This window comes from Nipponia nippon, unplaced genomic scaffold, assembly GCF_047370975.1.
Source record: "Nipponia nippon isolate SJK-2023a ecotype South Korea unplaced genomic scaffold, ASM4737097v1 scaffold_1, whole genome shotgun sequence".
In the NCBI taxonomy this organism is placed as follows: Eukaryota; Metazoa; Chordata; class Aves; order Pelecaniformes; family Threskiornithidae; genus Nipponia; species Nipponia nippon.
Genome location: NW_028262290.1, coordinates 34800235 through 34827672, shown reverse-complemented (window position 1 = coordinate 34827672; position 27438 = coordinate 34800235). Strand labels below are relative to the sequence as shown.

General features: G+C 39.6%; 1 protein-coding gene across 1 annotated transcript; it reads left to right on the top strand.

Annotated features, from left to right (window-relative positions):
• Positions 1 to 9577: 9577 nt before the first annotated feature.
• Positions 9578 to 21695, top strand: GDAP1 (ganglioside induced differentiation associated protein 1). The gene is made up of 6 exons (XM_087751320.1): positions 9578 to 9819; positions 10096 to 10288; positions 11898 to 12071; positions 15644 to 15738; positions 16200 to 16314; positions 18206 to 21695. Exons 1-6 carry the CDS (start codon positions 9769 to 9771, stop codon positions 18586 to 18588), a joined length of 1011 nt encoding a protein of 336 aa, XP_087607446.1. The 5' UTR covers positions 9578 to 9768; the 3' UTR covers positions 18589 to 21695.
• Positions 21696 to 27438: the final 5743 nt, after the last annotated feature.

Below are 27438 nucleotides of genomic sequence, written 5' to 3'. Positions count from 1 at the left end.
TGCTCTTCTTTTGGTGAAGTCACATGAATTTGTGTTTGCAGCTCTGCATGTGAATACATTACGTATATCTGTGCTTCTGGCAAGTACGAGATGGACATTTGACAAATTAGTATTTGCATTGTTGTTTGTTTTTTTTTTTTTCTGAAGACAAACTGTGTGACTGGGAGGGTTTTGAGCCTTAGTTTTATTTAAAAGTAACTTTTTTTTTAGTTGAAAACACCTCATGCTAGGTGTGGAGTCTAAAATAGGTCTCCTAATGTTATCAAAGCATCATCCTTTAGTAACTGCAGTTGTCATAGTAAACAAAACCCTTTTATGTAAAAGTTTTTGTGATCTTGTTGCAATAGGTCCTTTATGAAAAAGTAGCCATTATTTGAGCTTTTGTAACCCAACTATACTGTGTATTCAGCATGTAACAGCGAAGTTTAATCTAAGTTTCATACAGAATATAAAAATATCCCTTCTCTGATGGTGTCTGCTCTAATCACGGAATGTATATCTTCCTAATAATACAGTTTTTTTGAAAAACAATTATATGATGTTCTATTATGTCCGAATGCATAATAAATGTAATTGACTTATAATCAACTGTATTCAGTTAGGCACGTATTTATCATTAAATCTTTCACTTGTAGGTATGCCTAAAACCAGCTGTGCTGTAAAGTCCATGGTAGAGATCACTTTAGTTTATGTTTTAGTTTATTAATTTCAAAATTTGGCAATGTCATTAACCTGCATGATATTTGGGTATGTTAGGTAGAAAGTTTATTTCAGCTGATTTGAGAACTAAAAGTAATTTTGAAATTAATTTGTTTCATATGACAACACTGCAGAATTTTTGTTAATTCACCCACATATAACCATGTGGTATTTTTGCTTCTATGCGGTTCTGCCATGAAAACAAAAAAACGTAACAGAGCTGGAGGACTGCGGTTCTGTGATACGGCATGCTAAAGTTAGAAGTAGGGAGTTGCAGTTTTGTTTTCATGTATAAAGGGATATGGTTTTGGTTTTGTGTAAGTTTGAGGCTGCAGGTTTTGTCTAACTAATGAAACTTTTAATGAGATTTGCTTTTTAACAGCTGCTAATTCGGCATATTTGGAAAATTGAGCCCAATGAAATATTTTTAAAATGTCAGCCATTTTTGAAAATTTATTATATCAGGATTTGCCTACCCAAAATTTCGGTATTCAGAAAGTGAATGAATTGGGCACTAATCAACTTTGTGATTCTCCAGTTTTAGTGCTTAAAATTCATTTGTATAGGCTTAAGAGAAGAAAAAAATTGTGATCTTTTCTGTGCCATGTGGTGCCAGTGGCACGTTTCTAGATTTTTTTGTTTGTTTGTTTAAGTATATTAATATTGGCAAAATCATAACATTTGAAGTGTGAAAAGTGTGCATGTCATTTTAATCTGAAATTTTGTTGGGTTGTTTTCCTCCTCTCTGTTACAAAGTGTAGTACAGATCTTGCGCTAGGTTCGGTTTCATCAGTCACTGGAAGTGCCTGACTTATTCTGCTGGCTACTGAGATAGTTTCAGTTTGTATACCTAAAAGCTACTTGCCTGAATTTGGAAGAGGTGATCCTATGTGCATGATTGCTTCAGAAATGCAGTGTTTTTTCTCCCCTATTTTCACAGTTTTTGGAGACACAGCTGCTGTCCACGTTTGGAGGTGTTGTGCAGAGCTGGAGCTGCTGTGTTGCCACCAACCTGAGTTAAGATTTCATTTATGGGGACAAATAGGCTTGTGCCTCCATGGTGATTTGAATTATTTTATATAGTAATACTTTTCTTTATCTTATGGTTTGACTTTTAAAAAATGTAACCTGTCTTATCTACCTAGACTACAAAATGTTTAACATGATTATTGAAATAAGCATATGTATGTGTGTATGATGAAGTTGTTAAAATGGAAGTCTTCAATATGCAAGTAAGCTTGCTACCAGTAAATTTTGTTTTATTTCATCCTGTCATGCTTGGAGTGAGTGTTGAAAGACAAACAGGCAAGCGTTGCTCAGCCGGAGGGGAGAAGCACGTCATACAGCCCCCAGAATAGCATCGGCAGTAAATACGGTCATGCTGTTCTTCCCCGAGATAGACCCAGATCACATTTGTAGCACCCACCAGATCTGCTGGTTACCAGACGTTCAGGGCCTTTGATGAAACATTTACAGATGCAGCTGCAGTTCGGAGGGATCTTCTGCCGTCAGTGAAGAAGCTGACTTCAAGAAAACGGGAGGAAACGGGATCACAAGCCAGGGAGTTCAAACAAAACGCAATTTAGGGGGAATACAAATTTAATCACAGTATTAAAACACTGCTGTAAGATACGAACCATGTTCTTGTTAGAGTCCCTTTTCATGTTAACTTGATTATGTTTTCCAGTGACTTAGAACCACTAAAGCGTAAAGCTTTTGTAGAGGAGGAAAGGTGGTCTGAAAAAAGATCTCTTTTGTTCAACTGTCTTAGGTCATACACAATGCCAAAACTGGAATTAAAATGTATTATAAAGTGAAGTCAGAGAGAAGCTGAGATTAAAAAGTTTTTTCCAGTTATTTTTCACTTCGTGCAACATATTGAAATAAAAGAAGATAGCCCTGAAGGTCTGTGGCAGTGGCCTATCTAGCATGTTAGAGGGAAAATTTTAATTATTCAAGGTCGAGAAAAAACCCTGTTAATTTCTTCATCTTGAAAAGATAGATTATCCCCTCTGGGCCAAAAGGATGTTCTCACTCCCTTGTCCCTCAGCTCTGTTCATATTGACGCTTCTATTAATATATCTGCTATGTCTTTTTAATGTTTGTATTTTGCTGTGAGGATGGTAACACAGAAGTCAAATTCTGCCTTTGTGTTCTGCCCACTGTCCTTGATAGGATACTACAGGAATCAGACTAAGGCACTGTATCTTCCTCCACCCCCGCCAGTTTATCCGTCTCTCTAAAATTTGAAAAGCTCGCTTCAGCTTCGGCAGCTTCTCTCCTGTGGCTTTGCCTCCCCACCCGGTGCATTAGCTAGGGTGTTAGTGGAAAGGGTTTGTTATTTCAGACACATACCATCGCCTGCTGCACTCGCTTCTCCCCTGCACTTGCGCAGGGCACGGAGACAACTTCATACTTTCATTTGTATCAGTTACACACACAGGATTTAAATTCATCCCTTTCTCTGTATAGCTTTTTTTTTTTTTTTTTTCCCCTTTGGTCAGATAACTCAGTAAATGCTAAATAGCAAGTATTACTGCCTTCAGCTGGCACTAATACACTACATCTGTTTTTCTTAAGAAAATCTCTTTGAGCTAAATGTGATGAGGGAAGTGTGTTTTCAGAGCAGTAGCTCTGGTATTTGTTCTCTATTTGTGAGTGACGTTATGCAGTTGAGAAAAAATCATGCCAGCGTGTTTCAGTTAGTGCCAAAAGAACATAGACAGCGATTCAGTGCCCAGATCTATTGCTGCCCAAAACTGTATCTTGTCCTATTTATACTTTCACAAGCAAGGGTCTTGCTTACAAGAGGAGTTAGGTGAATAGTGTCCGTGGGCTATTTGATAATGAATTTGTCCAGCTGTTCTACATTCTGCTATTCTTTTATTTCAAGCATTGAAAATTTAAGGTTTTAAGTGGCATAGATAGTTTGTAACAATCAAGTCAAAGAATCCCAGTTTCTTAAATTATTGTTACTCGCGTTGGAGTTAACTTCACTGGAAATACCTGGGTGCCACAAAATACCTGTGTGACACAAAATACCTTTGTCTACAAAGCAAGGGAGTTGACCATTTCTTGCTATTCAGTACACCTAAACCACAAATATTGATTACTAAACTCTTAAACTATGTTTAAGAAACAAGACTCATCTACAGACTAAAAGAATAATTTAAATTAAAGTGGAATCAGTTTGGATCGGGACTCAAGTTTGGGGTTTACCAATTGGTATCAACTAACAGTCCAATTCTTTTGTGCTTTTTCATCAACACTTGCCAAGGGGCTGAAAAACTTAAAGAGCAATTATCAATCAAATATGAAGTAGCGGTTTCCTTAAAAAAAAAACCAAAAAAAACCCAACAAAAAAACAGGAGAAGAAATGTAAACCTGTCTAAAGGACTAACAAAATAGTATCCTGATGTCTGGCCGGGGAGAGTGGAAGCTGTGAGCTGTGTAACGGGAACTCTGAGACGTCCTCCGTCAAGTGCAGAAATGAGAGTTGGTACTGGAAGTCATGCATGCAGAGGGCCCTCCGCTGGGAAATAGCAGGAATAAAAATTCCAGTGGGCTAACAGAGATGTAGTGAGAAGTAGAACTTAATGAAAATTTCTCCAGCTTTCAAAACTCAGTAAACGCAGTAAATTGTTATATCATAATTGGGCACTACGGTTGCCTTTTTTTTTCTGCTGTACTGTAATTTGAAAAGACACCGCAATACTGGTGCATAATTTATGCGATTTAGATTGGGGCCAACAAAAATGTTACTCAGTACAAGAAAATATTCTATCCATGCTTATGGTCCCTGTTCCTTCACAAGCAATCATGAGCTGGGTTACCCAGTCATCCCTGATGATTTTCGTGTGATGGTGTGGAGCCCAAGGCTGTCACAGGGCGGCTCTCGCTTGGAGCAGGACAGCCTTCATCCGTGTTGCTGTGTTGGTGCCGGGTGCTCTGGAACAGAGGGAGACCTAAGCTTTTGAAAACACTTTTTCAGACTTCTGTCTAACATGGATGTCTGCCTGTCTCATGAAGTGAGATTTCAAGGAGGCTAATTGAAATATTTTGCCTGTTACAGTCCAGGCTTGCACAAAGGTAATGAGCAAACAGCAAGAATTAAGGCTGAAGAAATAAGAATTTCCTTATTTAAACGAGAACTATGTTTTTGTGTTGTCTTAATGATTAATGTTGTTAAAAGTGATGGCTCTTCCTCAGTGGCAGCTATATTTTTACATGTCAATGAAAATATTTGGAAGTACAGGATAACCCTTTAAAGTATTTTAAAACGATTTTTGTGAGCAGCTGGCTGAAAAAGATCAAATCTTTAGTTTAAACTCATTTACAAATTAACTTATAAAAGTTTTCACAACATTTTCAATAAGAAGTGTAACTAAGATTTTTAGAAATTTTTGAAAATGGTTAAACTTTGCGCTCGTTTCAGGGATGGAAAGAATCTGATTTCTATAATTTTTTAGGAAAGATCTTTTAAAATTATTGTCCAGTCAAAAAAAATACTGCATGAGACTTCAAAGGACATTGTACGAAACTGTATTTAACCCCTTAGATTTCCTTAAGGCTTTCTGTACTTGGTTGTCATCCCAGTTACTGGATCTTTATATTTTGCAGTGTGATTGTCGTAGAATTTGAACAGGCCTAAGACCTGATATATGACCCATTGGAGTCAGTACAAATCACCCCACTAACTTTGGTGGACTTTGTTTCAGCATCTAAATAATCTATTTTACTAGCTCAAAGTTGCATGCTCTGTTTTTGTCCACAGGCAATAGCTGGAAGATACTATTTTTTACATTCATTGTTTGTGCTGTGGTAATATGTGAATTTTAATGGGCAGCCAAAACCCAATGTGCTGTGCAAACGTGTAACGTGATGGCAGTCTTTGTTCAACAATACGTCATCACTGTTAGATTAAAACCAGTATAAAAATCAACACCTGGATGTTGTGCACAGAGGTACAGAGCACAGGAGAGCTTTTTAATAGAATTTTACTTGTGTGAGTTACATACCTAAGATAATGTGAGGGAAGACGAGCATGTGATGTAAATTGTTCCTAATAGTTCAGTAATGATCAAGTTCCTTAGCCAGCATATTACACATGTGCACAGAGACAAGAAACATGGGCAAGTACATAAAAACATGTTGTAGATCTTTTGAATTTGGCTGATATGTTAGATTTTGTAATTTGAAGATGCTGTTTGTATAAAAGCTTGAGGAGTGATAAGCTGGATAAAGCTGTAATGATAATACCTAGATTTTAAGCTTTACAGCTAAGAAATTGCCCTTTTTGCACCTTATGTAAATATATTAAATGTATTTCTGTGCCTGATTAAAAAGCGTGATATTTCAGGAAAATTTATTCCAATCATCAAAACTGTTTTTATAGCATTAGAACAATGAATATTTTTGTTTTATCTCAAGAACTAGAAATGTATGCAATCACTACTAACTATTTTGAAATAGGCTTACTATAAAACTACTAAGAATAATTTTATATAGAAAAATTAATTATTAAGCAGTATTTCTGAAGTATTGACATATGAAACTTCTTCTGCATGGAACAGGTTGGACTATGGTATTTAAGGAAAATTTTGGCAGAATTTTGTGGTGAAATCCCTGAAGAAAACCTAGTATGATATGTTAAGTAACTTTGAAAGTGACTAAGTAAGTTCTATTAATAGGTGGATTTTGTTGGATGTAAAATGGTAACTCAGTAATTATATTTCTTGAGAATATGCATCAGCTATCTAGTATTACTTAGGCTGGCATCCCTCCATGGTTTCACACACAGTTAAATTAGGGCATAGATAGTCTCAACTGTGACTGTCAAGACGTAACTTTGCTCTCACTGTTTCGGAAGGGCTGCATATCTAATTCATCAGTCATATTAAAGACAGTTCTTGTGTCAATATTAAATCTCGCCTGTGTATCTGAATTCAATGTGGTCGTTTTTTTGATTCATGTCATTGCCAGTAGCACAGCATCTGAAACTGGAATTTAGCCAATAACTATTGATGACAGAAGGTCCAGAATAGAACCCGTCTTACTTTCCCAACCAGTATTAACTCCTGCACCGCTGTCAGTTAGACCAGTTCTGCACTTGGAACTGAACCAATGCATCTGTTAAGGGTGCATACACAGAATCCAGATAATTTTCAGTTATAATGGCTCTGGCTGCACAGAAAAAAGCAAAAGATTTTTTTTTTTCCCCTGTAATCTAATCAAACTTGGCTTTCAATATGTACAAAAAATTGGTCTGATAAGAAAGAAATTGTCATTTTTTACTGGCAACAATAACTATTATGACACATCTGGCCTAGATTTTTCCTGACAGTATCATGGAGTGAGTGGTGAAGTAAGGAAGAAACAACCAGAATACTGATTTCCTGATCTTTGAATGAGCTTATTAAGTTGATTTCAGTACTGCTTATCTATTAGTAATACCTGTGAATGTTATTTTCTTTCCATGATGTAAAAATATGTGCATAAAAAAAAAAACCACTTGTGGAGGGGTATATATACATTTTTTGTAAGCATATACAGGATGCTAAATAGGGCCCAAGAGAGGCCATGTAGAGAAACAGGGCAAGAATATCAGTATGGTAAGAAAAGTGATGTATCTCAGAGTGCTAGCGGTCTGCTTGCAACAGCAATGTGCCAAGGTGCCAGTCAGATTTGCAGTTGTGTTGCTTTGTGCCTTGCACTGCTGTTGTACTCATGACATTTACACATTAAAAAGTACCTTTACGGAGACTAACTTTCATTTCAGTTGTGTAAAGCTCTGTGTAAATGCATGTGGAACAAGGTTTTTCCAAGATGCTGTGAGCTTTTTCATAACCTGGCCCTTTTGCTTGCTTTTCTTCGTGTATGAGAAGGTAGAGGGGCTTGAGAGCAAACATAGGTGGATGGCTAGGTGCTCGTCCTGAAGAAAAAGGCATCAGGCTCTTCTTCCTCAGCATCTCTGGAGGGAGAAGGTACCTTGCATCGTGTTTTTGGAAAAGGGAGGCCTCGTGTGGTCAGTCGTGAGAACAGCTGCCTGCCGGGCTTGGGGGGGCCCAGCCACCTTCAGCTGCCTGTTTTTGGGCAAGCCAGGATGGTCAACATGGCCGTACTGGTGGTATTTCATAGCAATAGTGATGACAGGATTAAAGGAAGAAGAAACACCCGAGTATGATTGCAGCTGCTCTGTTATTGAAAAGGTCTGAAGTAGGAAATACTGTTCTCACTGGTCCTTTTTCCCTTATTGTGTTAAAAGATAGACAACTTTTGTTGCCTTTCTAGGCATCTAAAACAGGTAACAAAACATAACTCAAACTCAGAAGTCCATGTTTGATATTAAATTAACTAGTTGAACAGGAGAATTGAAATGGAGCAGTGGTCTGTCTGGTAACGGACAAAATGTAAACATTTTGATTCAAAGGCAAAATTCAGAAAAAAAAACAAACCCAAAAACCTGAAAGAGTGTCTAGTGCATGTAAATTTAAACAATTAATGTCTGAGGTTTCCAATGCTCAGTTCTTTGCCTTGAGATACTGTAAGATCTAGCTGTGAGGAACTGTACAGCAACCCAGGTAGAGACCTGTGAGAATACCCGTGTATCAGCGAGTCGCAGGTTAAAGCCCCAGTGCACGACAGGGTATTCCAGCACTTTTACCTTAGACATATATCCTGGAGAGAAATAAGTCCAGTCGTAATGTATTTATCTCATTCCATTGACTGCATTCTTATTACCAATTCTAAGCACATTCTCCAACTTCTCAAAGAATTCCAATTAAATTAAGATCCCCAAAATGTAGGATTTACCATCAGTAACACACTGACTACTATCAGCTGGGATCTGCGAGAAGCCTCTCATCGTGCCTGCCCTTCTGAAGAGATTATTTCGGCTTGTGACTCTAGCTGGGAGCAGTCCCTGGGGAGGGCATGGGGCTTGTGCCCTTGTGCCCGCTCACGTGAACAGTGTGGGGCTGGAAGCTGGCTCTTTGTTTCTTCCCTTTTGATTTATAAGATTTCCCATTACCTTGTCTCTTTCAGTGACTTTAATCCATTCCCTTGCTTAATATTAGTCAAAATTTCCCTTAAAATCAAATGTTATTGGGACATAGTTCTCGACATACTAGGTTCAGGTCTTCAGAATACTAATGGTGGGTTTCGTCTGGTGTATAGAAATTGCACGTGGGAGTGGATTGTCAGGTTCACCTGAAGTAGTCGCCTTTATTGCACATCGAGCAGTCAGGATGAAGAGAACAATATTCTGGACTCTGTCATCTCGCCATGGTTTTTAGTTTGTTCATCTCCCTGATGCAGGAGATAGTGTCTAATGAATAAGGCATGTACTATCAGCAATTGCATCTTCTAAACTATCTCCAGTTAGGAGGAAGCATTTTCTGATGATGGCAGCTAGTGTTTGTTATCAGATGCTTTTCAGGACCCTACTTCAGATAGGAAAAACAACTTGCAAAATTGTTCATTTTTTCTAATTTTGTCTAGAAAAAAATAATAATTGAGAAGCCTTGTCTCTTGAGATTGAAAGAACACATCTTTCAAAAAGGCAAAAGAAGTGTGTATTATTCTAGAGCTTTATTTCTTCTTGCTATAACTTAGTGCATTTTGCAATAGAGTGTTTATACCCATAGGGTCCAATTCAGGATGTCTTCTGGTAATATTTATTGTTTTTTCCCCAAGAGCGTGATGCTAGCGTCCCTGAAATTCATGGTGGAAATGCTTGTTCAAGGAAAAAAAAAAAAAAAAAGATACAAAGATAGGGGAAATCCTGCCATGTGACCTTTCTACCTGCGCATCCATCTTTCTGCGCTTCCCTAGGGGATGCTGTAGGCGGTTTGGCAGGCGGTTTCCCCTTCGGCAGGGCGGTCCTCCGAGCAGTGCGGGGGCAGGCTGGGGGGGAAGAAGCGGCTGTTCCCCGCACCCCCTTTCTTTTAATTTCCAAGAGCAGGCCGAGGCGGGGCGGGTACGGCCGCCGCTGCGCTCCCCCGCAGGCCGCCTGCCCCGCCCGGCGCAGCGCAGCGCAGCGCAGCGCAGGGCGGCTCCGTGCCGTGCGGCATGGCGCCGCTGGTGCTGTACCACTGGACGCAGTCCTTCTCCTCGCAGAAGGTGAGGGGGACGGCGGGGGCGCGGGGCGGCGGCCTTCAGGCCCCGGGTTGCCTCCTGCCGGGGTGCCGGCGGCCCCTGCCTGCCCGCCCGCGGAGGGTGCTGGGCGGGCAGCGCGGGGGGCCTGCACCCGCGGCAGGGCCTGCACCCGCGGCAGGGCCGGGCCGGGCCGGGCCGGGCCGGGCGGGGAGCCGGGGCTGGGCCGCGCCGGCTCCCCAGAGCGGGGCCAGCTGTCCGGGGAGAGCCGCCCCTGGGGTAACGGCGGCGGTACCGTTACAGGTGCGCTTGGCAATAGCCGAAAAAGCCCTGAAGTGCGAAGAGCACGATGTAAACCTGCCGCTGAGCGAGCACAACGAACCGTGGTTCATGCGCTTGAATTCCTCTGGAGAAGTACCTGTCCTGATCCATGGGGAAAACATCATTTGTGAGGCAACACAGATCATCGATTACCTCGAAGCGACGTTTGTAGATGGTAATCCCATAGGCATTTCGGTGTGAAATCCTTCCCCTGGTACCCGTGGTGTGCAGCAGCGTTGGGGTCAGCGCCGTGTCGCTACGTGTTGGTTCGTTCAGGACCAGAAAACGTTTGTAGTCTCACAAGTAGAGTCTCAGCCTGGAGAAGAGAAGGCTGCGGGGAGACCTTATTGTGGCCCTGCAATACTTAAAGGGGGCCTGTAAGAAAGATGGGGACAGACTTTTTAGCAGGGCCTGTAGCGATAGGACAAGGGGTAATGGTTTTAAACTAAAAGAGGGTAGATTCAGGCTAGATATAAGGAAGAAATTCTTTACGATGAGGGTGGTGAAACACTGGACCGGGTTGCCCAGAGAGGTGGTAGATGCCCCATCCTTGGAAACATTCAAGGACAGGGTGGATGGGGCTCTGAGCAACCTGATCAAGTTGTAGATGTCCCTGCCAGTTGCAGGGGGGATGGACTAGATGACCTTTACAGGTCCCTTCCATCCCAAGGCATTCTACGATTCTAAGTAAATGGGCTCTCCTAATAGTTGGTGGTATGGAGTAAAAACACATTCCTTTAAAATGAACTGAAGGCCTTCCAGCACCTGTATGAAGAGCTGTAAGTAAAAACCTACCACTGTCCTCCTTACCCCTTCAGGAAGGATGGAGAAGTCAGTAACGGCAGCACTGCGCTGCGCTAATCCTGTGGTGCGACTGCCCTGAAAAATGATGTGTTGAACAGAGAGCTGCACAGCTGCCGTTGTTGGGCAGGTCCTGCTTCTCTGCAAGAAAAAAAAGATGCTTAATTCCAGAATAATCTTGGGTGGAAAAAGGAAGTAGAATGACTAAATTATTTTTGGAGGCAAAATGGAGTGAAGAGGTAAAAAAATAGGAAGATAAAAGTTGGAAGTGATCACATGCAGGCTTTTGAAATTCTTTGTGTCTGTCTTGCCAGAAAACAGACTGCCTCAATTTTTGAAGGAAATGCAGAGTTGTGTTTTTTAGGTGTGAAGAGGCAGCATTTTGTGTTTCAGGGGTTTAGTGCTGTGATTTCTAAGGCACGAAGAAAACTTCATTGTTGCGTGAACATAATATGTATTTAATGCTGGTGTTTTCATCAAATGAGGAGTCGGGACCCACAGAGATCAAGGGCAGGGTAGAACGCAGTGATGTGCAGGAATACTTAGTGCTTTGAGTAGGATTCCTGTACTGTAATTTTTAAAGCATTGCAGCTGTAGTAATGTTTCAGCCATAACAACTTACTAGAACCTCAGTTGCGCCCTACTGTGAGAGGGCCAAAGGGTTGTGTGCCACGGTCGGCCATTCCTAGAAGTACAAAATAGATGCTGAATCTGGTTTTCTGACTTGAAGGCCTCTTAAATATGTGTTTATGTGGGTTGCTGCATAGGAATTGGAATTATCAAACGTTTTAAAATGAAGTACATATCTCTGAGCTGTGATGACACTGTTGAGTTATGGTGGGGAACAAGTGAAGCTTTCTTAACTGTGGCTGTGTCATCTGTGCCGGTTAGACATAACCAAAGTAACTTTGGAAATACTACTTTTGGTCAATTACATGATTCTTCTTTTCTTAACTTTTTTCTTCTTTAACTTTGTATTGCAGAGGAAGTACCAAGATTAATGCCAGAAGAAGGGAGCATGTATTATCCAAGGGTGCAACACTATAGAGAGCTTTTAGACTCCTTGCCTATGGATGCCTACACGCATGGCTGCATCCTGCACCCCGAGTTAACAGTGGACTCCATGATTCCAGCTTATGCAACCAGCAGAATTCGTAGTATGTACTGGTATAGCTCTGAATGTCTATCAGCTAATAGGATGTTGCATTACATTCATCTTGAGCCTTCAGTGCACCTTAAGCAGAATACATTGAGCACAGATTTCCAATTTTAGTCCTTGATAATTTGTGCATATACTTTTATTGATTTTCTAGTCTGTTACGATTTGAAAACGGGAAAGAGGAAGTGTCATTTTTAAGGTGTTTGGGGAATTAGTTTTCCTAATGATTGAAAATATGCTTCATGTGCATAACAGAAAATGGCAGCTGTGACAGCTGTATGTTATTTCTGATCTTGCTGCTTATGCTTATAAAGCAATTTCTAGGGAACAGCTTTATTACTGCTCACATCAAACCACTACATGAAGGAAACCCATTTTTTTTTGTGATTGTAAACTTGTAAGAAGTTTCCCTATTAAATTAAAGCAATTGCTTTCCTCTCGAAGTGGTGCAAATGTAGATTAGCCTCAATGAAACAGAGTCTGTTTATCTAATATATTATAAGAGAATCATCAGGCCCTTTTTGTCTGAGGAATATACTAGTGTCAGCTTGGTGCTGGGGGTAGGGAGAAAAAAAAGCAAGTGTGAAGAAGTAAGTAGCTTGTCTTCATCAGACCAATAGAAATTGTTAAAGCACAGTTAAACCAAAATCCTGGGTACAAATAAAGCCACAATATAAATCAGGATAAAGGATGAACCGGTGGTCTGGTAGAATCAATAGTAAAATGTCCTTTGACTTCCTTGGGATCAGCATCTTACCTGATGGACTTTTATATATATATATATACAAGTTTCCCGTGAAAAAATATGTTAAGGGCAGAGGAAATAACTGTAGATGATGTTGCTCAGTCCCCTTTATAACGAACAACCTCCTGAAGTGAACTCATGTTTCAAATCCAGTAGCTTGCAGAAATTCTTAGTTTAAACAATGTTTAGTGATATTCAGAAAAATCCTTGGCAAATAATCTTTCAGTTCTCACAGCTTCCCCCTGCCCCAGGTTTGGATGCCAGAACTGGACAGCAGATCTGTTCGCTTTGGTATCAGATAGGGAGATAAATATTTAATTCTTCTTGGTTTTTTCACTGTATGTGTGTTCAAGGACTCCAGCGTTACTTTCAGCCACAGAACTGCACTGGGAATCCTTGTTCAGCTGGTCGTGGATCATGACCTCAGTCTAGCTTGTCAGAGCTGCTTGCAAACTTACAGCCCTCTCACCAAGAAACATGGCCTATATCTTTTGCTTCAATTTATATTTTTATATACTGTGTTGAAACATCGATTGGTTACTTAGGCCCAGTTTATCAACCAGTCCAGACCACTGGGTATCAGTGCCATGTTTTTTCTTGATTTATGTCACTTCTAGTCTTTGTACCATGGCAAACTTTAATTAATGCTTTTATGTTTCCTTCTAAGTGTTAGAAAAGAACTAGTTCTAGGACAAGGATCAACTCCCGAGAACATGGCTGGATGACGATTCCTTGTTTACAGTTACGTTCTGAGATCTCTGATATTTTTTTGTCAGTGCTTTATATTGCATTGATTTTGTTGTATGATATTTTTGAGTGCTGCATAGAATGAAGTCAAATACTGCAGAGACTTTGAAATGTAATACAACTATACTATTACCAAATTCATAATATCATAAAAGATGATACTGTGTTAGTTTGAGTTCTATTTCCAACAAACTGTGTGATCTTTCTCGTTAAAATTTTTGGCAAGTCATTTCTCTTATTAGCCATGCCATTATGTTGTCAGAAGTGAAGTGAGGCGATTAGTTTTCCTTACAGTTGCATGAGTTATCCTTACAGTTGCATGAGTTATCCTTTATAAAACATCAGTGCAGAATTAGTTTTCTTTCTGTCTGCTGGAAACTTCTTGCAAAGTATTTAGAAGTCTGTTGCTGGTCCAATGATCAACGGTTATTTAAAAATAAATTCTTTATAAAAAGTATCTAGAGAGATATAGAATGGGTAATTTCAGCAAGAGTAATTATCATTCCTTTTTTTACTCAAGTAAAGTGAATTATTCTCTTATATCAGTGTACTGTCTTTTTTTTTTTTCCCTCAAATGTAGATCCTAACTGTTTATTGAACAATTGTACTTTACTCGTAGGCATTATTGATAGTTTTTCTGTTTTCACATGGTAATAGTAATTGCTTTTATTATGGTTCACTTTACAACACTGTCTTGTGTTCTGCTGACCGTATGTATTCTTTCTCTCTAGCTTTTAGTTGGTATAAATTGTTGTCAGTTTACACACACACATTCATACTGATAGAGCTAAAATTACTACTTGTCTAATTTGGGATGTTTTCTTATCTTTTTATACTTAAAGCATAGCCTGCTTTCTTGGTTTGAGGCATTTTTTTGAATAGCTCGTGGATGTTCCTAAACAATTCCTTTGCTTGTTCCAACTTCTCCTGGATGCTTTAGCTTTCAGCTTTGAAAAGCTGATCTTTTTCAGAGTGCTAGATATAATAAGCCACCAGCCAGTTATGTATTATGTTTATGCATACCAAATCCAATTAAGTAATTAATTGCATATGTAAGATTTTAGTTGTGTGATTACATCCTTCAGTTTCTTCATATGCTATGTTGAAGGATGGCTTTTGCAGTCATGTCAGGTTGAAACAAAGAATATATAAAACAGTGAGTTCGTTATTCTCTAGCAAGACTTTTTTTCAGTTTAATTTATAAGACTTAATTGGAACTAATCTTAATTATCAAGTACAAGTGAGAGGTGATTCATGCCCTATAATTATTCTTTTGTTCTCAGTTTATTACTAGAAATATTTATTTTTAGAAGATAACTTACTATCCACTGTCTTTTGGTATTCTAAGTCTGTAAGTATGGCATCTTCAAGCACAGCCCCATTTAAGGAGAGAAAAGGCTATACACATGTAGTAGAAATCAGTGAAATTATCTTAAATTTTTCACATCATTTCTTCTTTAAGTCATGTAATGAATGTTTTTCTAGAACATCCATATACTATGTAATGAACATTTCCAAAAGGGATCACAGATTTTGGTGTCACATTTTAGCTAACTCAAGACACCTTGGTTCCATATTCAGTGGTATTTAGGCTTTTGCTGTAGAATTATGCATGTGACCTACAGAAAATCTCAGTATGGGCCTATCTGCACTTTCATGCTTTCACAGCATGAAAAGTATATTAGGAACCCAGGAAGTGAGGTACAAAAACATCAGAGACCTAAGGTATTTGTAGTAGAATCTCATGGAAGAAGCACAGTTTTTGGCAGCAAAATGGTTTTATCTGAATAAGAGAAAAATATTAACAAGAATTCTTCATTCTTGCCTGCTAGATCACCACTTTATAGAATTCATTGCAAACTGATGAGCAGAAGGTGTGGTGGGGTCAATTTATGCAGCAGTTAAGTTTTCCAAAACATGATGTTTTTGAATCCCAACTTGGTGGTGATGCTTCATTGAAGAACCACTTCCCATTTCTTCAGTGTGATATTTGTACACAAGCTGTTGATTAGTTCCTGTGGATTGCATTATGGGTACGTTTGGATATCTAATGTCATTCCTTTGTCTTTTTGTAACAGGCCAAATAAGTAACACAGAATCAGAGTTGAAGAAACTTGCGGAAGAAAATCCAGACCTTCAAGATGCCTATATAGCAAAACAGAAGCGCCTTAAAGTAAGAAAACTCTTTGTATTCCCCCCCTTTATTATGAGCTTGTTAGTGTCAGATTTTTTTTGTCATGATGTAAACATTTGTTTCACATGTCATTACCAGTAATGTCATGCAGTGATTTAACCCTACAAGGCATGAAGCAGTCTGTCCCCCAGATCAGCTACACACTTCAAGTGTGTGCTGAAGTATTGGATTGATCCCACTGACTTCAAAGGTAAGTACACGTCAGTGCTGGCGTTGGGCTGTTGAGCACCCTGCAGGGTGAGGCAAACCTCGATATCTAGCATCTCTAATGTTCTTCTGTTATCTGGATTGTTGCCAGTATCCAGATGGTATCCAGCTGACTATGGGGAGAAAGTAATCACATTTTATGAATAAGCACTGTAGTATCTAAGTAAAAGTTTCTCTGATAAAAGTATAAACTCTGTACAATGATTAAAACACTAACCTATATATATATTTAGTCTAAACTGCTGGATCATGATAATATAAAATACCTAAAGAAAATACTGGATGAACTGGAAAAAGTTTTGGATCAGGTTGAGACTGAATTGCAGCGGCGAAATGAGGAAACACCAGGTAAGGAGTTGTTATTGCTAAATCCTGTAGATGCTTACGTTTGGGGAGACTGAGTAAACTTGTTGACGGCACCGTTATAGAACTGGTTTTAATGTATCCGATTTGATACTTTTAGAATATACTGATCTAACAGCCCAGAAGGGATCAATACTATTTTAAATACTAGTTTAGTTTACTGCTGCTGTCAGTGAGTTCTCACTGTCTTATGGCAGTGCTTGATCACATTTTCAGCATAGTGAGTATAATTAGCTGCACAATTTTGTAGCATTTTATCAACAAAATAAGAAAAACCTTAACTACGGAATGTTATTCTTAATGTAGTTGTAGGCCTCAGTTCACTATAATGATCACGATCTTAATGTTTTAACACAGGTTTATCACAATCTTGTGTAAATGCTGTGCTGATATTTGTGGTATTTGCAGAATTAGCAATTTGGATAAGTGCTCTAATTATTAAGCTACCCCCCTCCCCCACCCTCTTGGAAAGCAGTGGTGTTTACCTGCCATCCACCCAAATGGAAGTTGAATTTTGTTTAAATGGGGTTAGTCTTCTGCTTATTCAGAGTCTGGTCAAACTGCCAGTGGTGCTAATAGGAATTCTTCCTCTGACTTCACTGGGAGCTGCATGAAGCATCAGTCAATACCAACTGCATCTGCTCAAATCAATAACTCTTTGCGTTTGGCTCTATAAATAGCTGTTGTAATAATTATCAGTTACTATCAAGACAGTAGATTTGAACCAGCGATTGAAAATCTAGGTTAAATTTTCTACTGACTCAACAGCGAAAGTCACAGAAAATGTTTTAACTCACAAAGGATGGTAGGATTTTGTTGAGCAAACTAAGTCCGTCACCATTTCCAGCAGCCCCCTTGCTTTCTCTGCTAAATACCCTTTCCAAGGAGTCAAGTGATACAATATTGATGAGCTTATGAAAACTGCCACGATCACAGGATTTAGTAAAACATATGGCTTGTACTTGCCTCTTGGAATTTTGTCTGAGATATTCACATTTTTGAGGTTTGTGAACAGTGCTTCTCCAGGTCCTGATCAACCTGAGCTTCTGCTTTGCTTGCTACTGCTCAAATCCCTCATTCTCTTGCACTGGATGAATCCCCAGGTATCTTTTCAGCAACATAGGATACACTCATTCTCTGCAGAGGCCTTTCTTCCAGACCTGCATAACTGATTGAAATGGACTGGTACCAGCAGCGTGCCAAACTTTTGCTTTCCTCTGGTGGCAAATGAGTTGAAAGGGACATTGCAAAATTTCTCTGTTTCTGCAGAGGTGCTGCTGAATGTTCATGCCCCCATAAAACCCCCATGCTTTGGGGTCTAGGAGGCACAAAGGAAGGACAGGTAAACAAACTCTGTTTTCTCGCTGAGCTGGTGTGTTTGGTGCAGGTCAGTCATCTGATCTGTTTCTTTTTGACTTGAAAGTCTCCAGCAAATTAGCAGTTCTTGAGTGAATGCCATAGAGCTGAGTGACAAAGGCAAGGTGATAAATTATTCAGGCAAGTGGTAGCTTTTCAGTAAAAGCTAAACTGCCTCCTCCTTTCCACTCCTGTTTAATTTAATTCAGGTTTGAGAAATGTAGTTGAGGAAAATAAGTGTTTACTGTGGGTTTTAATTTATGAACCTGAAATGCAGCTCTTTTTTTCCTTAACAAATGTAGGCCAGGCTGCAGAGCCTAAGACTTTACAATATTGTGTGAAGAATGGACAGGGATCAGTAAAATGTTCCTTGATTAAAGTCATATCTTAGCTGAAGTGTTGGTTGTGTTTATTAGACAGCATTTTGAAATAGCACTAAACTAAATGTAAGCCAATGGAGGCTTTTATGTGTGCTTGTATTCCATTAGCTTCTAATTCTTTATGTTTTATCCCTGCTCAGAAGATGAAAATCAGCCTTGGCTCTGTGGTGATTTCTTCAGTCTGGCAGATGTATCACTTGCTGTCACATTACATCGCCTGAAGTTTCTGGGATTAGCAAGAAGAAACTGGGGAAACGGAAAGCGACCCAACTTGGAAGCCTATTATGAGCGTGTCCTGAAGAGAAAAGCATTTTACAAAGTTTTAGGACACGTCAACAATATATTAATCTCGGCTGTTCTGCCAACAGCGTTCCGTGTGGCCAAGAAAAGGGCGCCCAGGGTTCTCGGTACCACCCTGCTGGTCAGCATGCTGGCGGGAATGGGTTATCTTGCTTTCATGTGTCTTCGGAAGAGGTTTGCCAACATGATATTATCGATCAGAACTAGGCAAAAGTATTTTTAGATCCATCTGTCCCTGGTGGTGAGTGGAGGGCATCTCTACCCCCCAGGAAAATATCCCCAATAAAATACAAATGTAGAAGAAAGGTTATGTCTGTGAATTAGAGCACTGTCACACAGTAATCATCTCCTGCTGTTCTATAATTGGATTGGCAATGCCGAGATATTTGTGGAAAATATATGTTGGGGGGACAACAAAGGAAAGAAGAGACTTTCTTTTCAGACGAGGACCTATAAGGGCTGTGACAGTGCTTTGTTAAAGTGGTTATTGTCTCCTTCACCCAGTAGCTGACCTAATTATAATGCTTTTATTTAATAGATATGCAGCAATGTGACAGCTTTTCACTGTGGGTGAAATGCATTACTGTGCAGAAACCAGCATTGTTGAAATACTGAAAATAGCACTTTAAATGCTCGGAGTAGGATTTAATTGGAACATACGCTCTGTGCCTGTTGTTTACGGGAGTGAGTGTCTCTGTACTGATGAGTGTCTATTGATTTGCGGTTGGACCTTTAGAAATGTCTTAAAAAGTAGTCTTGTGGAGCCATTTCTGTCACTGTATGTTCATGCAGCAGTACAGAAAGAGACCTGAAACACGTATGAATATCAGTGATTTGTGGGCTGCATAAGTGAAATTCTCCAGTGGCGTCAGTGATCAACAGATGCTAGACTTCTGCCGAAATACAAATGGGAGTTAAAAACCTGATGCTTGTCTTTTGAAAGCCTTTTGGGTAGCCTTTGGCCCAGCCGGGTACCCAGCTCAGCCGCACACCCTGACTGAGTCAAGCCAAACTATCTTGGTGCGCATTTCTTGCTTTCATTGGGGTGGCTTGATACAGTTGTCTCAATCTTAGTGTCCCATGTACCCTTTGTTGTTTCCACTCCGAGCACTGGCTATTTTTTGCACAATACTTGGCTATGTTAGCAATTGCATGTGCCTCAATGAAATGTTTGCGCACAACGTGCCACAGCCAACTAGAAAACGTGTGCGCACAGCAATGCGTTTTGTAAAAGTAATTTAAAATAATTCACTGTCTTTCAATCTGGTTAGGTAGCCTAGATTGAAGGTGAAACTGTAATTTAGCAATCTGTTTGCTTACGGAGGGGTGTCACATTGGTGGTAAGTGAAAAATATAGGTCAGTTTGGAGACAGATGATTTGTACTGCAGAGTTTTTGCAAAGCTGCGCTTTTGTAGCATGTAGGAAAGGTGTAGAAAACCACTTTGATTATTTCCCACTACTCAGCAGATGGTGAGAGTTTTGTTAGGTTTGAACTGAGCTCCCGTTTCAATGAGAAGTGCACATTTACCTCAAAGTAGACTTTGGATCATTTTGCAGCAAGAAAGCATTTGGGAAGGGCTGAAAATTTTCATGGCAGTTTAGTAAGATTTTTGTATTCTTGATGAATATCTGAAAGCCTCGGAGTTTTATTTACAAGTTGTAGATAACTGCAACAAGCAAAACATAGCTTTAAATGTTTGCCTATCAACAACCAGTGCTAACAGGCCTAAGTACATTTTTAGATCCAGTGTTGGTGGCTGTGGTCTCTCTGCACAATTGCTTTTGAGCTTCAAGAAGATCCTCTCTCAAGTTTGCTGGAGAGAACTGAGGCAGTTTCTGTCTGGGCAGTCTCACCATCTAGCAGATATCAAAGTGGATAAAATTGTTGAATATTCCTGCTTATAATTTAATATTGTGCTAGTTGTCTAGCAAAAGAAGACCTAAATCTCATTGCTGCTTTTCAGTAATAAGAAACATCTTACCTAGGAAACAATGCTTTTTTTTTTTACTTGTCAAAAAGACAGCTTTGTATAATTCTATTTCATGACCTAGTTGTTCTTAAGAACTTGTTGAATTAAGCGTGCTCTATTTAAAAAATATTTATCGTCTCTAGAGTAAGTTTAATCCAACAATACTATTAATGTGCTGGCAGCTTTAACTGAGTTTGTTTGTATATTGCAGTTCATCTGCATTTACTTGTAACCAACAAATTCCACTAAGTTAATAAACGCAGAGTAAGGCCTGTAACTTAATGCTTCACTGGCATGTATTTCTGTCAGGCCATCTGTAAAATATAATCTGACCAAGTCACGGTAAAATTCAATATATATGACTTAGCTTTCTTTAGAATTAATTTATATTTTACTTTTTGCTTCCTCTTTTTCTTTTATGTGTTAGTTCTAGGTAAGAACACTTACATTCCCAGAGGTGTGCCGGTTTAGTTCACACTAGCAGCCCTGTGGGCTGTGATACAGGCTAATTATTGATGAAGCGGTTTTACTGTTCCCCAAACCTCAGGGATCTCTGCGCTGCAGCTAGCACTCATTGCCTGCCAGGAGCTGCAGGTGCTGTTGGGAAGGACTGAAATGACCACCAGATGTCAGTGGTCCTCCAGGGCTACACTTTGGCATGCCTCGGAGATGTGCAGGAAAACATTCGTTTTAACAAACAAAATGTTTGTGATCTCAGCATAAGATGGATGCTTGCATCCTCATCAGACTAGCAGTCTCACAAGAGCTCTTGAAACAACTGCTTTGGTCTGCTACAGGATGGTTCTCTGGTACCTATCATTTATGCTTGTGTCTAGTTTCTACACTGGATAAAAAAGAGGGCAAAGTTGAAATAATATTTCACATTAAAATGAATGTCACTGAACAGCAATTAAACTTGTCGTCTGCAGGAATGAATGTGAATAAAACTTTTACTGGGGAAAAGTTTGAATCCCTAGTTTAATTCATGTTTGTTAGTTCAACTGTTTGATAGCCTACTTATTTTCACTGCCCTGAAGTACTCTGTGCCACATTGATTTCTGTACGGGTGACAGCAAAAGGCTTATCCATGATTAAATTCCTCAAAATAGGATGAGATTTAGAAGCACATGTGCTGTCTATGGCTCTTTGTGCAGGATAGCTTTTATGTGGTGCTTGTAAAGTTTCTTTTCAGCGTGGCTTATTTTCTTTGCTGTGGTACCTCTGTACACTATTTAGATTGGATACACAAGCAATGTTCTTGTTTTCATTTACTGTTTGCTCTCATATCACACATCAGATACATTTCATGTCATATCTTTGTATGTGGGACCTGCGCAATAAACATTGATTCTAAGACCACCTTCGAGACTGGTTTGTGTCTTCCGTATCGGTAAAACAAAGCACATTTGAGGATCACACAGCATTGCTGTAAGGAGTTTGACGCTATTCAAGGAGAGATGCCTCTGATATTTTCAATTTAAAAGGTGTTCAGCAGATTGCCTTGCATGTGTCTGGAAACAACAGTTACAATGGTAGTTTTCTTTGGTTGTCTGTCTGAGCTGTATATGCATGAGTCTCAACAGAAGCCATTTAATAATGTAAAACGCCCATTTAAAGAAAAAGGGCAAGTAGTTTTTGTGTTTTCAATTAATCTGTACCAAAAAAAGAAACTACTTCCCTTCTGAGCGTGACCCTGATTCTTGGCTTACATTGTTGAGCTGCAGAAGCTGGGGCTCCTTTCTGTAAGGTGCATGATAAACACGTGAGCTGTGTCCATGCTGACATCGTCCTTAATGAGACCAAACTGTGTGCCCTCACCAGTGTTATTCTGGCCATAAGCTTCTTTTTTTTTTCTTTTTTTTTTTTTTTTTTTAAATCTTGCACGGTAGCAGTCTGCACTGGACCTCCTTCTTTGTTAAGCAGAGGAATAGAATGACAGTACTTGAGGCTTGCATGCATTTCCTCAGTATTTCAAAAGTCAGCAGAGCTGCTAGGATCAGGGAGACAGCTGGTAGGGCTTGAGTTTCAGGAGATTCTGACACCTGTGGTCTACGGACCAACTTTGAGGTGGCCTTGATGTTAGCGTTAATCAGAAGTATACGCAGAGCCCTTGCTGTGAAAAGCTTATGTCTAAACAGACAAGAGGAGCAAGCGTGAATGGGAAGGTAAGTACGATGAGTATAAATACCTTGTCCAGATTCACATAGCAATATGTCCACTTCTGTATATTACATTTTTAAAGGCATTTTTTACTTAAGTCTTAATTTTATGAGAGCAGGGAGGTTTAGAGAGCAGATTGGCATGCCCTAATTTGTGAGGATTAGAGATAGCGGTAGACAGAAAGTAGGTGAAAAGTACTGGATCTAGCTAACTGGAGCAGACTGCTCTGCAATATGGCATATGACAGATTATTCTTTACTGAGGCATCCTTATTAAGTTTATCTCTCTGTTTAGCTGATGTTAGACAAAGAGGTGTAAGGTTGTGCTTAGGCAATTTATAAGATGTACTAAGGAAATCAAAAACATGTAGAAAAATTCCAAACAAAATATGTTTTTTTCCCCCTCCTTTCTTTAAAAAGAAATTTTTAGGTTTGGTGCAGTACCAAGTCACAAAGTCAGGCACTCAAAACTCAGGAAATTCCAGAAGCCAGAGTTCTTACAATTCTGTTAACTCCCTCATACAGTACTTCAGTAGCATTTTTATTTCTGTTTTTCATTCTAAGTTACAATCATGGTGCTTTATTTAATGTGAAGTTAAAAATGTTGCACCATAAAATAGTTAAGCTGTGGATAAGCTCAGTGTTGTGGGAAGAATCTGTTGGAATTTGCAGAGCTGAAGTCCTAGCTATTTCCGTCTTAGCTTTACGTCAGCATTAATTTTTACTACAGTTTAAAATACTCAATTGTATAAAAGTGTATTGTGTAAACTAATACATGAGAGCATAAATCAAGATTAATCTACTTTATATGTATTAATCTATATTTATCCCCTTTATATATATTCTGTGTAATATCCCTGTTTATCCCTTCCATATTTCTTCTGCTAAAAATGGCTAGTTGACAGTTATGTATATTAGTATATTATTTACATTTATAAAATCCAGCTGTAAAGCTAAAATGATGAAAATTTGGTTGGATTATTTGAAATCTACACTATAAGAATCGTCCTTTATGGTTCAAACTCAGTGCTTTATTATGTGCAATTTTTGAGATCCTTTGTAGGACTGAAGCCATTGCCTAAATCCCGCTGTGAGGGCAGGTATAGTCCCTACCAGCAGCCTGGAAGCCAGTAAAGGAAAGGTTCTTCCCATGCCTGGCGATGGCTAAACTACCAGAGAGAAACAGCTTCTCTAAAGGAAATTGCTTTTCAGGCAGAACAGGGGAGCACGTGGAGAGTCAGACTGCTTGTGTCACCGGCGTATTTTTGTGTGGGGATGTGTTCCCCTTCACTGTTTCTACATGAGACATCATCGGCTGCTGCCTCTCCTTACTTACTTCGATAGCATTTAGTAGTATTTAATAACATTGGTAACATCATGAATGTAGGGACTTGAGAATATGCATTAATGTATTTGGTGCTTCTTGTTAGCTGATCATCCAGATGAGAAGCTGAATGCTACTGCATTTAGACTGGAGAAAAAGCTTTAGCTGTTGAGAAACAATTGCCATCCTGCAAATGGCTCATTTAGGGCTTGTTTCAGGAAGGTTACCTAACTTCAAGCATTTAAGCAGATGGCGCCTGTGTTTCCCTATGCAGCAGAAAATAGAGCATTCATGGGGTCAGACCAGGTGTGAGGAGACCACTGGTTCTGTCACCAGCCGGCTGAGGCATTCACATTACAGAAAGCGAAGTCCTTCTCCCCTGCTTCGTATTGAAGTTGGTAAAACTCAGAAGTAGAGAGAAAAACTCCCCCCTCGTAGATATATTCCCCATGCAGTAGGTTGCAGAGTCAGGCTCCCTCTTCATGAGCACAAAGCATGTCTGTCTTTGCGAAGTCAGAGGCATGTCCTTTGACAAAAGGTAGTTTGAACACATGGAGGGTCGAGGCTGGCAGTTATTCAGCAACTTTATGGACAGCAGGGCCTGCCACACAGCCTCCTCTGCCAGCTATGTTTAAAAGCCAGCCATTAGCAAATGCTGACCTCTTGGAAAGAATATATTTAGGTGCGTAACACAGGTTTGGTGAAGGGGAGGGAATTCCAGGCTTTGGAGCCCAAATGAACCAGAGAAGAAAGTGTCCAGAGAAGCTCCATCACCGTTTCTTCTCGTCCAGCTCTTCGTGGATTTTCTGCAGGTGGAGAGAGGCTTTTGGATTGCCACTTCACAGGACGTATTTGTTTTATATCACTTCAACTATTTAACTGAAATCAGCGGAGGGAAACACTATGAAGGAGTATCTGTCTTTGTTGAATGCATAGCAAAGCCAGCTTCCTGATACAGATATTTAAGTTGAACTGCTGTTCAGACAAGGTACTGTGAAAGCATATGCTTTGAGCTGCGTAACTCTCCCCAGATGCCTTGTCACAAGCCTAGACACCAAACTACAAGTCTGGATTGCACCCCAGAGCCAGAGGCAGTAAATGTAGAAGGACGTACTGCTTAGATTTTCAGACCTTTTAATAGAAATAGCTCCAGAGACAAAGATCTCACAGGAAGTCTGTACCAGATGAGTCCAGATGCTCTTTGTCCAAATCTGGTGCCTTAAGCAGTTGTGCACCCTTCCATTGTGCTGAATTTGAGAGCACTCTAAAACACAGAGGCAGAAGCCACTAAAAGTTACAGAGGAAACAAAATTGGCCAGTGTTGCAGTAATGGAGGTATCAAAATTCCAGTTTCTAACAAAAGAGCCAGATTCAGATCTGGTATGAGTCATCGTTACAGAAAATTTAGTGGTGCATCTACTTACATCGGATCTGAATTTGATTTTAAAGTCATTATGCCATGAATCACATTATAAGACTTTGCCTTGAAAAGTTTTGTTTTAATCAACCTATTTGTTACAAAGACAATGAAAGCTGCACAATACCTTTCTGAAACAAAGGGTGTATGCAGAGCTTAAGCTTTTAAAAGCTGTTTAAGCTTTTAATATGGGCAGCACGTACTGAATCAAAAACTTTGGAACATGGGAGTTATTTTTGGAATAAAAAATTCTCTTGAAACAAGTCCAAGAATGTATGCTTAGGACTGATTCCAGAACAGCATCATAAATTTTTTATTCTTTGGATTTGAAAGAGAACCAAAAAGCTATAGCTGACTTCATTTTTCTGTTGTTAACAGCAAATTGTGACCACGATACAAGGAAGCTCCAGCAAATAAGAAGATAACAGATTTCTCTATGTATGTATGTATATATGTGTTAAAAAAAAGTAAAAATAACTGTGCTTAGTTAATTTTCTTAGGAATATCATACTCGATAAGAGTTCTGCCCATTCTTGTGTGGTATAAGAAATTCTCACGATCCTTTTGTGCAAAGGAAAAGATGCAAATACTCCCAAAATGGCTGTCAGAACAGCATCACCAGCATCAGCTGAGGCTGCGGTTCCACATCTGTAGCAGCACGCAGAGGTAGAAGTCCAGCAGAAAGAAGTTCATTGCAGTCCCCCAGCCTTGTGTGACATGCGGGAGAAGAAGCAAACCAAGCTTTGAACCCAACACAAGAAGCGGCAATGCTTATACTCAGAAATCACTCAAGCTGGTTGCACAGCTAAATGCCTAACGTGTCCCTAACATCTCTATCTAATTTGGAATGGGATACCTGGGTGTTCACACAGGCTGTATTGCCAATGGCAGTATCAGCTGTCAGTCCAGGGATAATGCTTTGGAGAAGGCCTACATATGGGGATGTGGAATCAGGAAAAAGTTTATATCTTGTGCTTATATTTATGTAGAGAATGGCTTGAAGACGTATTTATGAAGAAAAGCATATTCCTGTCTTGCTCTTAAAGACACAGGGAGAAAAAAGGATGCTCACGATTTTAGAGCCGGTGTTGTAAGTTTATGTTAGAAATTCTCAAGGCAGCCCAAAGACAGCCTCTGCAGAGCAGGGGCAACAGAGACGAGATGCTGGTCAGATCAACCATGAAATTTCCTTCATGCAACTTTAAGTAAAGAGGGAGGTATATTTAAAGACTGGAGATCTCTCTTCTCCTCAGACTGTCTTGAAGAAAAACTGGAAACCTTTCCTTGGTGTTCCAAACTGTAAAAGGTCTTTTGATTCTTACAGAAGATTATGTTGCATAGAAGAGCACCAAGAGAACTTTCTCTGGAGGAAGGGCTGTAAAAGAGAGGCAAAACTCTTACCTTAGCAAGAATTAGTTCTGAAATGCAGGCTTTAGCTTAACACTTCACACTGACACGCTTCAGCACCATTATGTTATGGGAGAGAAAAGGGATGGAGAAGATAGTAATGGAGACTCAGAAAGAGGACCTGAAATGGTAAGTTACATTAGCAGGCTGATAACCTTAGGTTTATGCTTTGTTTGGTTTTGTTTTGTTTTAATAAAGAATAAATCCACACCTGATAAGAGTGCTACACTGTGACATGTGCAATGCAGTCGTGAGGGAGATGCAGTCACAGGATGTAGTCTGTTGATGAACGGGTAGAGACTTTGCTTACTGTGTGCGAGGGCTTATCTGGACACCTTTTGGTTGGGGGTTCAACATGCAAGGAAACAAGCATTATTATTGCATGGTTCATTGACTCATTCAATAATGGTTCTGTTTAATGAGATACTCTGTATTTCAGCCACAGTTTAAAACACTAATTCAAGATAGCACTAAGTAATTTCCCTGCTTACTTCCATTAATGATTTATTAGGTATTAACAAATTTTATGGTTTTGCATGTATTATAATTAATCTCACCACAGGACCTTGCCTCAAAAGTAGTTTTGTTCTGCTACACTGCAGTCCTTCATCTTGTGTTTGTTTGTACAGGACTGGTTCTAATCTGGGCTGTTTGCCCTATAACCTGCAGTTCCCCGAGCTCCTGCTGGCTGTGGGCACTTTGTGTAATGTTGCATCTTGTTGACATTCAACCACAGAACTGGATTTTGGAGCAGGAGGCTGACATTGTCTAATGTTACTATGTCACGATTATATG